Here is a 16,563-nt window from a genome sequence, read left to right as displayed (position 1 = left end):
ATCCTTCTGCTGATTAAATCTAATAAGATTTGGTAATATATAAAATATTTCATCTTTAAAATATCGAAGAGCTAATAAAACAGTGAGGAATCCCCTGAGATGAGTTCCAAAAGAGATAATGTTGAGCACACAAAGACAAGACACCATGAGCAAAAACCAGCATAAATGTTAAGCAGACACCCTGGGAGTTCAGACACTGAAGTTTGTAAACTTTAACCATAAAACAATTATGCTTACCTTGTTCAACTATTTAAAATGCAAGACTGCCCTGGCTCGTTTGGCTCAGTGAATAGAGTGTTGGCCTGTGAACTGAAGGGTCCCATGGTCGATTCCAAACAAGGGTACATGCCCAGGTTGTGGGCTTGATCCCCAGTAGGGGATGGGGATGTGCAGGAGGCAGACAATCAATAATTATCTCTCGTCATTGATGTTTCTATCTCTCTCTCCCTCTCCTTCCTCTCTGAAATCAATAAAAAAAAATATATTTAAAAATAAAATGCAAGACTGAGCCCTGATCAGTTGATCAATGGTTAGAGCATCATCCCATTCATCAAATAATGCAAGTTGGATTCCCAATCAAGGGCATGTACCTTGGTTGCAGGCTCAACCCAGCCCAGTAGGGGCATGTGAGGGAGGCAACCAATCAATGTGTCTCTCTCACACTGATGTGACTCTCTCTTCCCCACCTCTTTTTCATTAAAAAAAAAAAAGAAGAAGAAAAAAAAGAAAAGCAAGATTAAAAATTTCAACAGGAAACTAAAAATCATGCAAGATATGGAAATTCTAGAGTATTCTGAGTCACCTGAAACTGTTATACAAGAACTAGAGACCCAGTGCACAAAATTCGTGCACTCAGGTTCAGGGGTCCCTCAGCCAGGATTGCAAGAGGATGCAGAACAGGCCAAGACCCTACCAGTACACAATCTGGGCTTGGGAGGGATGTGGGAGGTGAGCTAGCCAGGGCAGGACCATGGGAGAGACCCAGAGTATGTCTGGTCGGTCTCGCTCAGTCCCGATCGGCCCAATTCCAGCACCAAGCTAACTTACCAATTGAAGCATCTGCCCCCTGGGAGTCAGTGCACATCATAGCAAGCAACTGAGAAACCTTAGCATATTATTAGTATACTAGAGGCCCATTGCAAGAATAGGGCTCTCTGTGGCCAGAGAAAAGTGGAGAAGTGAGCAAAGCCCACCAAGGTCTCTACTGCCTCGCTCCCTCCCATGTCTACTGCCTCACTCCCTTCTCCACCACTTCCATCCCTTCTGTAGCGTTTACTTAGCTCCCTTCTGCAGTACTTGGCTTCCTTCTATGCTGTCTTCAGTCTTTGCTCTGCACCTGTGTATGCAAATTAAACTCCATCTTAGTTGGGTTAATTTGCATAGTTGCTCCTAAGTGGCTGGTGGGCATAGCAGAGGCATGGTCAATTTGCATGTTTCTCTTTTATTAATGTAGATTATGCTTGATTGGTTGAACAAACAACTGGATGACCAGACACTTAGCATATTAGGCTTTTATTATATAGGATATTAAAGAGTCAAGAAATTTGTCAGCCTAGATAAAAGAAGCCATATCTAAGTCCTAAATTGTCAATTATTTGGTTGGGGGAGAGGGGGTTTGTTTTTCCTATTGCCTTGATTCTGTGTTGCTCCACAAAGCATAACTAGAAGTAGGAATGAGAATAGCTAGGATGCAGACTATAGCTCATTTTGGGGGAGGGGGGGGGGGGAATGTCTCTAACAATTAAAGTTGTTCAAAACCAGGTTCACTGTCTCACAGAACTGAGAAGATTATTAGTGATCACAGATATTGTTAGACAATTATGTGTATTGAGCATTGTAGGAGAGACAGAGTCTATCTACCTCAGTAAGACATTAGACTATAAGGCACTGATATTTCTCCACTATTATTTTTTATTCCAAGTAGAAATTTAACATAATAATAAATATTATTAGAAATATTCTAAAGCACTGTTTCCCAAAGTATGGCCTGAGAAAGTTTCAGGATTACTATGTTGTAGAAAAATTATAGGGTCAAGAAATTTGGAAAACTATGGGTTAAGCAAAGTTAAACAAGTTTCCTTCCTTCAATATCCTTTACTGACTTTGATATGTTAATATATATTGAAAACATTCAAAGGGAATTCTGTGTGCAGCATGGACAAAAAATATATTTTTTTATGTCGCATATTTATAAGACAAGTTCTGTAGAATACTTTGGGAGAAAGGTTGAGGTAAGTAATTCTAATGTTGATGATCTCAAAAAATCAGTTTGTCTTCATCCTATGTGAAACCTCAAGAGGATTGAGTCAGTAACACAATTCACATATAAATTTTTCATAAGGATGAAATAATTAAAAACCCTATCACAATTTACTACAACAGGTCTTCCCTCTTTCACAATGAGGTGCACTGTTTTACTTAAAATACTTATAAGTGGCTTAAATGATTTAACACAAGTCCATGCTCTGATGACGCACCAACAAATGTCTTCCTGGCATATCTAAATTCCATTACAACCTCTGATAGGCCCATGAACTTGTCTAAGCACTTCTGAAAACTATTTATACTTAGAGCTGTTCTAGCACTTAGAGTACTTCTAAGCACTTCTAAAAGCTATTTATACTTAAAGCTGTTCTAACCCTTGTAATATTAAGTCCCAGAGTTGTTGTTTTTTCCTATTGCCTTGAGCAAGTTTCTTAAATTCAACATGCCTTCGTTTTTTCATCTGTAAAACAGTAATCATAGAGACTTCCAGTCAAAATAGCAGAGTAGGTAAACATTGTGCTCACCTCTTCCCACAACCACATCAAAATTACAACTAACTTATAGAACAACCACCACTGAGAACCACCTGAATACTAGCTGCACAGAAAAGTCTTGTAACCAAGGGTATAAAGAAGTTACAATGAGACTGGAGGGGGGAGGGGAGGGGGAAGGGGGTGCAGAGGAGTGAAGATGCAGAACAGGCAAGTCTCTCATCCACTGTATAGCAATTAAAAAATCAGGAGTTTGTCTTGGCTGCAGAAGCAATGGATCCAAGGCCAACACCTGGCTCGCTAGCCCAGGGCACCAGTCCCCATAACACCTGGCTAGAGAAATCAGCAGGAATAGCATCTGAGTGAGACAAAGGTTTACTAGAGACCCAGGGGTTCCTTAGGGCAGTGTTTCTCAAACTTCTCTAAGACAGAGCACTAAGTTAAGTATACAATTTTACCTATATGTTCCCAAAAATTCTAGTTTAGCACTTCTTAGTTGGGATTCAGGAATCTGTATTTTAACAACTCCACCAGGTGATTCTCATCATGAAAGAAGTTTGGGAAACACTGCTATAGGGCAATGGTCGGCAAACTCATTAGTCAACAGAGCCAAATATCAACTGTACAAAGATTGAAATTTCTTTTGAGAGCCAAAAACCAACTTCTGCGCATGGGCCACGAAGTTTCAATCACACTATATATGTGCACCCACACGTGGTATTTTGTGGAAGAGCCACACTCAAGGGGCCAAAATGCCACATGTGGCTCACAAGCCACAGTTTGCCAACCACTGGGTTAGGGGAATATGTGAAAAAGGTGAAGGGATTAGGAATGCCCAGTTATAAAAACAGTCATGGGATGTAAAGTACAGCATAGGAAATATAGTCAACTAGAGGCCCATTGCACGGAGAGATTTGTGTCATAGGCCTTCCTTCCCTTGGCTTCCAGCACCAGTTTTCCTCCAGCACCTGAGACCTAGGCCTTTGCTCTGGCCAGAGTCTGCCATCTTTGCTGCAGACCCTGGAGTCTTTGTTTTCACTGTGGCCAGAGTGCCACTCCTATAGATTCCTTTGGCCCCCTCCTCACCCTTCCTCTCATAGCAGGCATCTTGCCCCGCTCAGCCACTCTGCGCCTGGAGCAGCTGGGCAGCTGCCATCTTTCTCCTTCTAATTTGCATATTTCCTCCTGATTGGCTAGTGGGCATAGCGGAATGATGGTTAATTTTGCATGTTTCTCTTTTATTAATGCAGATAATATTGTCATAACTATGTACAGTGTCAGATGGGTACTGGGTTTATCCAAGTGATCACCCATACATTATATAAATGTCTAATAACTGGAATGTACACTTGAAACTAATATACTATTGTATGTGAACTATAAGTGTAAAATAAAATTTTTAAATAGAAATCATACTCATAGAGTTGTTCAGAGGATGGAATTAAAGGAGATAATCCAGCACAGTACTTGGCACATTATAAAAATTCAATAAAAACTATAATTTTTACTCCAAAAAACATGCTTTTCTTTGATTTCCATTACTTCCTACTTCATTTAAATGAAATGATGTGTGTGAATTGCCTCACACTGTGCCTAGCAGTTAGTGGCATTCAAATACAGTGGTAGTGAAGGTGCATGGGATCTTTGTAAATGTAGTCATCTCCTAATTGATAATAAAAGTGGAAATTTTTACCTCAAAGAAGCCTTTCACTCTGCCCTATCTCAACAAATTTAGAATATAAAATATAAACAGGCCTAGCTGGTTTTCTCAGTGGTTAGAGCATCGGCCTGCAAACTGAAGGGTCTTGGGTTCAATTCCAGTCAAGGGCATGTAGCTCAGTTGCAGGCTCAATCCTGGCCCCGTCAGGGCACTTGCAGGAGGTAACCAATTGATGTGTCTCTCTCACATTGATGTTTCTCTCTTTCTGTCTCTCCCCTTCCCTTCTACTCTCTCTAAAAATCAGTGGAAAAAATATCCTCGGGTAAAGATTAATAACAACAATTAAATTAAATATAAACAAACATTGCATCTTGCATCACTGGAACTAGAAATTTCCTGGCACTTAATCATGCATACTTATTTCTTGGTTACAGCATTTATTAGTGTCTATATTCAAATATGGGGGTGGAGGGAGGTGATACAACTGTCAGAAATGTTTAGGCACTTTTTTTTAGATGTATTCAATAAACCAATAACCAAGGAACAAGAAACTCTGCTCAGTTATCTCACCTACAAATCCACCAGTAGACATCTCCTGGTGAAAAAACTACTCCCTTTCCTTAAAAGCTACTTAAACAACAAAACAAAGTACCAAATTGCTTTTGTGAAGTAATAAAGCTATCAAAAGAAAGGCATATGAAAGTATAAAGGGGAGAGCCCTCTAGTTTGGGTTAAAATAAACATTAAGGAGTAAAATAACTATGCAAAGAAAGGTTTAGCTTAACCTTTAGAAGGAAGGATTTTGACAAAAAAGTCTATCAGACAAAGCTGTCATTTGTTTAATAGAGCAGTGATACTTCATCACCAGGCAATTGTGTTTATGAACAGAAGAGTAGGGATCCTTCTCAAAGCAGAAGATCAAGCAAAGATTGCAAGAGGTTCTTTACATCCTTCCCATTTGGCTACTATTACCGTATTTTTCGGACCATAAGACGCACTTTTTCCCCCCCAGAAGTGTGTGTGTGTGTGGGGGGGGGGGGGGGGGGGGGAGTCCCTGCGTCTTATGGTCCAAATATAGCCTACACATATACTTTAAAAAAAAAAGTTTTTTTATTTGCCCAGCTCTGTGTGGTCTCTGTGTGCTTGCCCGGCTCTAAAATGGTTCTATCAATAAATGCTGCTGTTTACTTTACAGGGTTGATTACATGTGTTTATGACTGTGATGTTGGGTTTTAATGCACATAAAATATTTTAGGACACTATTTGTTTAATAATCTTTTTTTCTTCATTTCCCTTCTCTAAAAACTGGTGCGTCTTATGGTCCGGAGCGTCTTATGGTCCGAAAAATACGGTAATGAATTGACTTGGTCAAACTAAAAAAGGCTTTAATAAAATAATCTTTCTACTACACCTTTATGTATGGTTTTGTCTATCAAAATAAAACAAGCAGGTATCTTGTTTCCTTTCTAGTCATTGAGTTAAAATATATCCTCTACACATATTAAATCCATTTGTACATTTTCATAACAGATTACTACAGGTATCACAGACTACCTGTCAACATGCACCATTTATCTTGAATCAAGAGGATCTGGCTAAGTAATATTCACTTACAAACTAGGATAAACTTCATATATCTTCTTAAGTATTAAATTCTCTCTTTTTCAAATTATTTATATTTATATGTGAATTATCTATTTTACCTCTATACTTATGTTTTTATACATATGTATTTACAGAGGACATAATCATTTAAGTGGTCAAAAGCCTAGAATTTTCTCCTAGCCATTTCCTCATGTATAAGCCAGCTTTAGCTATTCAGTCTCCACTGGCTTTATTCTTTTGTGTTTGTTCTTTTGAAATATACATTTGTTTCACGGCCCAACTCAGCCAGCTTCTGGTAGGTGACATTAAGAAACGAGCGTGAGGCCAGAATGTGCTAAGATGAAGGCCAGGTTCAGGGAACGGAATCAGAAGTGAGAGCAATGCCGAGGGAATCTAAGCCATCTTTTACTCACAGCTGACACATGCTGCAGCAGGCACATGACATCGATCATGTCTGCCAGGATGAGGAGTCTGGTAACGGCAGCCAGCAAGGCACGGGCGGCTTGAACCACAGCCTCCCTCTTGGGGAGGTAGCAGGGGTCATCTGCAAATCTCTCGGCTGATACTTTCAGAGCTTCGCCTGGAAAACACAGCCCCAAGTCAGTCACGCGTGAGGTTTCAGCTATGTCTGTTTCAGCATTTATCATCCCACCTGATTCCAAGTGCATTCCACAACTAAGCATAATATTAAAGTACTGTCCGTGTCTCATAAAGAGACCGCTGTCTCATTAAATAAACAATGCAGTTTCAAATGGACATTTGTGTTTGATAAATGCTCTGTCATTTAAGAAGCATGATACCATTTTCCTACAAGAAAATTGTGCTCAACTGACTAACATCTAGTAAAATTGCTGTCAGCTTCTGCATTTGCTGAATCTCATTCCTGTGAAAGCTATCATTACTAAGACTTCAATTGGATACTATCTTGTGTATGAGAATAAGGTAAATCTACATTGAGTTACTTTCCAATTCAATGGATGTTAGAGAGGAGCTACCCTTTTTAAGATAAGACAGCAACTCTGTAAAAGTTTAACACAGGCAGTTTTATACTACACTGTCAATCCTATCTAATAAAGAGGGAATATGCTAATTGACCATCACACCCTCACTAAGATGGCAGCACCCACAGCCGTCAAGGAGGGAATGTGCTAATTGACTCCTATGCCCTCAAAGATGGCGGCATCCACAGCCACACATTCTTGTATATCTATCCAGAAATTAAGTTCTTGTATATCTATCCAGAAATTTTTCTATATTTTGTGTGTGTGCATATGTGTGTATATATGTATATTTATATGTATATATTTGTTTTACATGTGTATATTTTATTAATATATTAATATATTCATACACATTAATATATATGAATATATTTTAGAGAGATTTTATATCACAAGAAAACAGATATTTGTTATAAATGGACCATATAGAAGATATATACATAGATCCTTTTCAAAAATGGTATGGTACTATAAAACCTTTCAACAATTTCCTCGTTTTCCTTATCAAATTATTTTCTTTTCACATTAGGATACGGATGGCCAGGAGGCCAAACAGCACAGTAATTAGCAGTGTGGGCTCTGAAGTCATTCTGCTTCAGTGTCTGTCCTACCACCTTAGACAAGTCACTGAACCTCTGTAAATGGAGCTAATAATAAGAACACCTAAAATAAAATGAGCATAAGTAAAAGCGGTGCTTACAACTTAGTGAAGACTGATGAGCTGGTATTATCATTCTTATTAATACTTTACTAAGGTCACATTTTATTGATATACTTATTTTTCTGGGCCCTTATTGAACACACAATCATTTCCAACATTTTTCTGCTTAAACGATGCTACAAAAAAACAACCATGAGCCCTAGTGGATTTGGTTCAGTGAATAGAGTGTCAGCCTGAAGACCAAAGGGTCCCAGGTTCAATTCTGATCAAGGGCACATACCTTGGTTGCAGGCTCCTCCCTGGTCAGGGCTCATGCATGAGGCAACCAATTGATGTGTTTCTCTGATACTGATGTTTCTCTCTCCCAATCCCCCTAAAAATCAATGGGAAAATATCCTTGGGTAAAGATAAACAAACAAACAAACAAAAAAAGAACCACCATGACATATATCTTTGCATGTATGATCAAATTTAGCAGTAGAATAAATTCATAAAGTAGAATTGCTGAGTCAAGCGGCAAATGAGCCGTAACCGGTTTGGCTCAGTGGATATAGCATTGGTTTACAGACTGAAAGGTCCCAGGTTCGATTTCGATCAAAGGCATGTACATTGGTTGCAGGCACATTCCCGGTAGGGGGTATGCAGGAGGCAGCTGGTCGATGTTGATCTCTCATCGACGTTTCTAGCTCTCTATCTCTCTTCCTTCCTCTCTGTAGAAAATCAATAAAATATATTTTTTTTAAAAAAAAAAAAGAAATTTGTGCACATTAAAAGGAAATTAGAGGAAATATTTTTTTTTTTAAAAAAGAGGCAAATGAATTTTAAGTCTCCAAAATACAACCATCTCACCAATAGCGTACGAAAGGGCCTATTTTATCTACATTACTCCATGAGTGTATTAGTTTTCATTTATTCATGAACGTTAGCATAAAGAAAATGGAATAAATTATTTTTATTACATATAACAAAGAATAGTGTTCCTTATAATGAAGAAAGCCTGTGAAGAGGGTCTGAGATGACCTCAGCATGTTAATCACATTCCACTCTCCTAACCATGTAAGGAACTCAGACTCCTAAACCAGATACTTCTGAGATGACATTCTAATCCACCACTTCTAGTTTTGAGATTTGGACAATAATTACTTGTAGTGTCCCTATATAGAAAAAGGATAAAATATTACTTGTATGTATTTCATCATATATATTTAGCACAACAGGTGAACATGGAAAGCACTCAAGTATTAGCTGTTATCATCTCAGGAAATTTCTAGTATAGATGACAAAATTTCAAGACCAGTACATGGTGATTTTTATGTCTTTTTCTGAAAGACAGAATTGCAGCGAGGAGACTGAAAAATTAAAGTGACCTCCACAATTTAGAGAGCAGATGATTCCCCACAGAAAGATTATCTTTTCTTGTCATGATTCTGAATTGGGAAGTTATGACAGCCTGTATAGAATCCTGTCTCTGACTTCATATATTAAAACTAAATATATATATCAAAAAAGAATTGTGTTCTTGACTAACAAGTTGCGATATTGAACAACTGGCACAAGAGTCATACTCAGAGAAAGATTATGTAAACATTCAACAATAATTACAGTCTGTCTCCGTAAAGTAATGTGAACAGCCAAACAAGTAGGGCTATTGGGAGAAACCGCACTCCTGAAATAAAGATTCAGACCTAAACTCCTTATTACTGGTCCCGTTACCCTCCCCCCACCCAATTCTCCCAACCCTTTTTGACTGATTACAGCTCATATCTGGTCCCAATGTGCACATCACTTCTGGGAAGTCTTAGGTCACCATTGCTAAGGCAGATCCTACAGTAGGGTTATTTGCTTCCTATCATAACCCTCATTATCACTTATTGTAATGGTTTGTATAAAAGCAGACTAGAGGATTGCAAGAATCAAGTCAAAGATTTGAAATACAAAAAAGCAAAAAACACCCAAATGGAAAAGAAAAAATAATTTTAAAAAATATGAAGATACGTAATGTAAGGAGCCTCTGTGACAACTTCAAGTGTACTAACATCAGAATTATGGGGGTGCCAGAAAAAGAGAGAGAGCAAGATATTTAAAACCTATTTGAAGAAATAATGACCAAAATCTTCCCCTACCTGGTGAAAGAAATAGACTTACAAGTCCAGGAAGTGCACAGAGCCCCAAACAAGAGGAATCCAAAGAGGACCATACCAAGACACATCATAATTAAAATGCCAAGAGCAAAAGACAAAGAGAGAATATTAAAAGCAGCAAGAGAAAACAGTTAGTTACCTACAAGGAGCACCCACACAAATTGTCAGCTGATTTCTCAACAGAAACTATGCAGGCCAGAAGGGAGTGGCAAGAAATATTCAATATACAGTCACAATTAAAAAAAAAAAAAAAGTACTCCATGAAAAAAAAAAAAAAAAATAATACAACTAGCCGAAGCTGGTTTGGCTCAGTGGTAGAGCGTCGGTCTGCGGACTGAAAGGTCCCAGGTTCGATTCTGGTCAAGGGCATGTACATTGGCTGCGCGCACGTCCCCGGTAGGGGGTGTGCAGGAGGCAGCTGGTCGATGTTTCTCTCTCATTGACGTTTCTGGCTCTCTATCTCTCTCCCTTCCTCTCTGTAAAAAAATCAATAAAATATATTTTTTTTAAAAGAAATTAATACAACTAATAAGTGTCTCCAATTTAATATACATAACTGTGGCTCTAAAAACCAATTCTTTTTTCATTAAATCTTTAGTTGGTTTTCATACCTTAACCTAAATGTATGAACCTCGCCTGAAAATCCCCGACAACATATAAAGATTGGTTTATCCCTTAAAAGTATAAAATTGGACCCAGCATTATTTGGCTACAATATTTATATATGTAATAGTTTGAACATCTCGGGAATTTTGTACATTTCTAGGCAGGATGGTTCCCTGAAGAAAGTTCAGCCAGCTCCAAATAACGCTCCCAGTGTAACACCAGATTGCATGAGTTTTCCTCTCACACCCAAAGCCTAATTAATAGTGAAGATCCATATGCAGGGTCAACAGCCAGCTCACCTAGCTTGTTCACTAACTTACTATGAAATCCTGAGCAAGTCATAGAATTTTTGGTATCTCTCTCTTCGGTATCAACACAAAGTTTATGGAAACAATTAAAAAACCAACAAGTAGAAGCTTTTAGCCCCCAGAGAAAAGTATTAAATAAAGGTGGAGTTCTTAAAAGGCAAACATGTCCTCACTACCATATTAATATTTTGTCTTTTTATGTGAAGATTCATCCTGTCAAAATCAAAACTATTCCCATGAAACTTCCAATTTCTTAACTGTGGAGCATCAGCAAATGTCCCTGTCCCAGGCCCTCATGAACCCCTCGCTATCAGCTACACAGTGTTAGACGTTCAACTGTCCCCAGCCTGTGGTCGATCAATAGTGAATGGTTGAAACCAATATTTACCAAACTAAGTAAAGTAAGTAAAGGCTGTAAGTGAAGGAAAAAGAAAGGGTCGAAATATTGGGGGGCAGGGGGAGGGGAGTAGCAATAGATATTTTTGGGATATAGGGGGTAAAAGGTAAAGTCAGTAAGGGGGGAAAGTTGTTAATTCCTTCTTTTGGTTTATCACTGTGGGTTGTGAATATTTGGTGAGGAAGATAAAACAGCAAATCTCATTGAGAGCCTCTAGCATCAAAAAGCAAAGAAAGCCGAGACCCGTTTGGCTCAGTGGATGGAGCATCGGCCTGCGAACTGAAGGGTCCCCAGTTCGATTCTGATCAGGAGCATGTACCTTGGTTGCGGGCACATCCCCAGTGGGGGGTGTGCAAGAGGCAGCTGATCAATGATTCTCTTTCAACTATGTTTCTAACTCTCTATCCCTCTCTCTCCCTCTCTGTAAAAAATCAATAAAATATATTTTTTTAAAAGCAAAGAAAAGCAAGAAGTAAATATCAACTTGTATAATGTGCTTACCCAATGAAAAGGGTAAGAATAAATATTCAAGAATATAATCTAGCATCACAGATTCATTTGATGTTATAGGTCCATGCACATTTATGTATAATCATTTCTAACTTCATAGTTTCTTACAGTGTTTTTTCTAGTTTTTGTTAGTAGTTAGACCATAGCTGGCCAAATATATGAGATGATTTAGAATAACGGTTGCTATTTTCATGCAGTACTATTTTTAAGTATAGTAGTCATTGAAATTTCTTTCTCTGGCCCTTTTTAATCCCATTTTCTTTAGCAGTAATACATTTTTCATTGCCAGAAACTTCTCTTGTTCTGTAATACTGAATTCTCACTGATTTTGGGAAACTAGTGCACCTCTTGCTTTTTACATATAACCATGATCACAATTTGAGCATGACTTTAATAGACTGTATGTGTGTGTGTGTGTGTGTGTGTGTGTGTGTGTGTGTGTAAGAGAGAGAGAGAGAGGCAATTTTGCTCTAAAGAGCATGCTCTTCAACTAACTTCACTAACTCCTTTCTCTCCATAATCACCCCTCAGATACTCAGATGCACTATCTCCTACAATCCTTTGTAACCAAACCTCTTAGAATTATATTTTACAATATTTTATTATATGGGAAATTTAATTCATTTGGTAATTAATTGGTATGACATCACTGATATTTACAAGTCAAGCCAGCCTTTTATTAGAACATATTTTTACTGATTTCAGAGAGGAAAGGAAAGGGGGGGGAGGAAGAGAGAGAGCGAGAGAGACAGAGAGAGAGAGAGAGAGAGGGAATGAATCATTGATTAGCTGCCTCCTGCATGCCCCACACTTGGGTCAAGCCCAAAACCCAGGCATGTGCCCTGACTAGGAATTGAACCATGACCTCCTGGTTCATAGATCAACACTCAACCACTGAGCCACACCAACGGGGTTAAAGCAGCATTATTATAAAATTACTAGTTATTTGAAAGCTTAACATATGTCATTCATGGAACTAACACATTTAAATTTTTTTTAATATATTTTATTGATTTTGTACAGAGAGGAAGGGAGAGAGATAGAGAGTTAGAAACATCGATGAGAGAGTCATCAATCAGCTGCCTCTTGCACACCCCCTACTGGGGATATGCCCGCAACCAAGGTACATGCCCTTGACCGGAATCGAACCCGGGACCTTTCAGTCCCCAAGCCAACACTCTATCCATTGAACCAAACCGGTTAACACATTTAAGTTTAATACAACAATTATAGTAGAGGAATAGGTGAAGATCGTTACTACACAATATTGACTTATCTCATTATTTGTTATATGTTATTATTTAAATTCCCAGACACTTTACATTATTCACCTATTTACTTAGGTCAAATGACTCTCAAGCTCAATGCTTGAAATTAAACCAGAAATGTAAAAGAATTGTTCTTTGTAGAATCCTGCCCAGAAAGTGGCCTTCAGTAGTTCCATGTTTTTTAATACGTAAACATAGACAGCAAAACTATATTCATAACAACACTCAATTGCTCAAAAACTCAAGAGTTGTTCCCTAATCCCTAAGATATCAAATACAATCTTTTCTTTCCAAGACAGGGTCCACTCTGAATCAGCAACTCCTAAATTACATAGTTTTATTAACTCACTGTCTGTTCTAGGTAGACTGTTTACCATATTCCTGTCAACCTTATTCATTTATCTTTGCTCCAACCATCCCCTGACCTGGGAGGTCCAGTGGGTCCATTTTTTATTTCAGGATGGAACCCTGAGATTCTCATTTAACCAGGTCTTTCCCCAACCTGACTGAGACAGAAATAGAAATGTACACACATACACACACAAAAAAAGAATAAAACCATAACAAGATTGTTAATGGGAGTCAACAGCCGTTGAGAGCCTTCTGGAAGATGGAAAGCCAGTGGAAGGGTACTGACAGCTAAAAACAAGAAGAGAAAACGATGGCCTAGAATGTGCCATGAGTCTGCAGAGAATGCTGGGTCATTGTGCTCACTGAAATAGAGAGGTTTATGCTTGAATATGTGATACAGGGCAGAAATGAGCAGGTCTAAAAACCAGGGTGATTCATTGAATTCCTGCACATGAAACATTGTGCCCTGCCCCTTTCTCTACTATTGTAAAGCAGCAGGCAGCTCAAGAACTACCCCTATGGCATAGTTGAAATAATAAAAAAATCATGGTGTCCTAGATGGGATAATAAACAAGGGGAGCTTCTTTATCCAAGAAACTGAGGGAATAATCTGGAGAGAACACGGCATCTCATGTGTTACTGGACTCCCAAATAAAGCCCTCTTTTCTCTGACATAGAGACATTCACAGCTGGGTTGTGGCAAGAAAGAGGGATAATGTCAGAAAGAGAAATATGTGGGATTGAGGACATGGTGTTCCTAACCCAGAGATGACAACCAAGTTGATACATCTTTGAAAGGAAGACCGTTTCAGAAGAGATGTCTCTGAGGAAAAACAAAAAGGAAGACTCAATGAATCAACTATTAGGATTGAAAGAGAGACTGAATTTTAGAATATGTTAAAATAAAAAGATTCAGAATCTCAAGGGTAAAAAAATGTTGTAAACCATGTATATTTTTAAAATGCATAGTCCAAATAGGAAGTAGACCAAATAGTAGCATAATTTAAAGCAATGGAAAGGAAAATCCATTTGACCTTGATAATGGAATCATTTGCCTTTGATTGGCCAAGGGGTTATGACGTTGGACTCTTGGAGAAGATGACATGATTTTAACATATACCTTTATCATGCAATAAAAAAATATGCATGGAGTCATGATACCATTATTGTTGTGCACTGGTTTGCACATTTTACTATCAATTAATGAACAAATGCAGGTGACTTCATTGTAAGAATTAAAATGAATGTAAGAATTAAGCTGTAACAACCATGACAATGCAAGAATAAAATTACAAGTGACAGAAGGTAGAAGGTGAAAGGTAGAATGTAGAAGTTAAGGGAATGGAATGGGTGTTGTTATTCTTAGCATACACAAAGGAGAATACCGCCAGTAGAATGTCTCACCTAGCATTTTCTTTAGTCCATAATCTAACATTTTCTTTCTATTTAACATGCCAATGTTTTATTCTTTTCAGTTTTTCAATTTTTGCAATCATTTGTTAAGAACAAGCAATCAACCAAGAAAGAGAAGGAGCATGTAGGGACAGGACAATTTGGTGCACAGTGTCCTACAAGAGAAGGGGATAAAGTTTCAAGGTGAACAAATAAATGCCAAAGTTTCAAGGTGAACAAATAAATGCAGCAGAGGATTTAAACAGAATTAAAATTATGCAAAAGTAATTGAGTTAAACAATAAATAGGCCAAAGCAGAATAATAGATACGGTAAAAATAGAATTAGGAGTTTAAGAAGAGAGTAAACTGAAAGTAAATTGAATTTTTATTGAATATTTGCCAATCATCAAGCAGGGATGAGCTAATCTGTGTGAAGAAAGAAAAAAAAAACAGTAAAAAGAAATATGAATGATCAGGCCAGAGAAAGAAAAGATAATTGTAGAATAAGACTCTCTCCAGAAGGGAGGAGAGATGACCTTGGGTTTAGGTAATTATTGGAAAGAGCACCACTTCCTTAGAAACTAGAGGAAGAGATGAGAAGAAAGAGTCAAGGACAGAAATTCTAAACAATCTTATTCCTGGCCTTGAGAAATGGCCAACATCTTAAGGCACTCTAGAAGATGCAACAAAACAATGTTCAGATCTCTCTTCCGTGAGCATAAACTTAGATCAGTTGTCAACCTTACACTTACTTGCTGTCACCTTTGTGCACATGTATGAAATGGCTCTAGCTTGGCGCCATCTCTACAGTCAGGGAGGAGAGCAGAGCCATGGCTAAGATCTAAATCACACCTTCGATTCCAGACGCTTTACCTGCTGGGATTTGAGGCAACGTTTTCATTTCTTGGACCCATCAATTACAAATCAACCTGTTAACATTCATTGAATCTTTGCTCCTGTCTTTGAGTTGCACATCAAAGTAAATAGTATATGGCTTACAAAATTCCTCCATCCTTTCAAAATTGGCATTTTGTTATCCTCAAATCATCCTATCTGTCATAGGTCCAACGTATCAAGTGACTGAACTTGAGAGGACTGCACACACACCTTAAATACTTCCAAACTGCCCACACAACGTCACAAGACGGGCTACACCTGAGAGTTACTGGGCTTGGCACACGCACTGTGAGAACAGCCTGCCGCAGAATTTTCCAGTGAACAGTAAGGCAGGCCGCCATTGAGTGTTCTCCAGCAATTAGTTGTTTACAAGCAATGTAGCTAATTAGCTCATCAGTCTTCACTGGAAGTGTTTTCACAAACATTCTGCCAGCTACAAGGCACGATGCATGCTTGTTAAAACGTGTTAAAACAGGAGTTCATCATCCCCTTTCAAATGAATGAACTGCATCTCCTGAGCACACTGTACTTGGTTGAAAAGATTATTATATTTGTAACTTTATGCTTATCTAAGAACACTCTTGAGATATAATAGCAGTTAAACACACACACACCATCAACACAGCAATGGACGGAAATAACAAGGGAACCATAGAAACAAACGCTGTAATGAGTGGTAAATAGCAAACATTTTATGCAAGTCCTAGGGGCGGTGCTGCTGAGCAGAGAAGACAGAGCCAACCTATAACTCAGGGATAGCTAACTAAAAACGAACTGCTATTTTCCTTTATAAATAAGTGTTCAATACAGCCGAGTTTCAATAGGTAAGATCTCTCAATACAGGTGACCCAAAATGGGCCCCAGTAAACTTTTGAAATCTCCATTCTGCCTTGGACACAATTTATTTTCTTGTACCAAATAAAAAATGCATGGAATAATCAGGGAGGCAATGGGTAACATTTTAAAGGTTCAATATTGGGAATTCTATAACGGCATTTCTTGTTTAAGT

The 16,563-nt window shown here is 38.2% G+C and overlaps 1 protein-coding gene across 1 annotated transcript in view; it reads right to left on the bottom strand.

The window, feature by feature from the left end:
• CTNNA3 (catenin alpha 3) overlaps positions 1-16,563 on the bottom strand; it is a 1,168,431-nt gene that overhangs the window by 1,118,624 nt on the left and 33,244 nt on the right. Inside the window, exon 3 of the mRNA XM_036438342.2 lies at positions 6,435-6,601. Coding sequence (XP_036294235.1) covers positions 6,435-6,601 — 167 coding nt within the window. The remainder of the gene's footprint in view (positions 1-6,434; positions 6,602-16,563) is intronic.

Source organism: Pipistrellus kuhlii, unplaced genomic scaffold (genome assembly GCF_014108245.1).
Source record: "Pipistrellus kuhlii isolate mPipKuh1 unplaced genomic scaffold, mPipKuh1.p scaffold_m20_p_15, whole genome shotgun sequence".
In the NCBI taxonomy this organism is placed as follows: domain Eukaryota; kingdom Metazoa; phylum Chordata; class Mammalia; order Chiroptera; family Vespertilionidae; genus Pipistrellus; species Pipistrellus kuhlii.
This window is presented reverse-complemented; position numbering and strand designations above follow the sequence as displayed.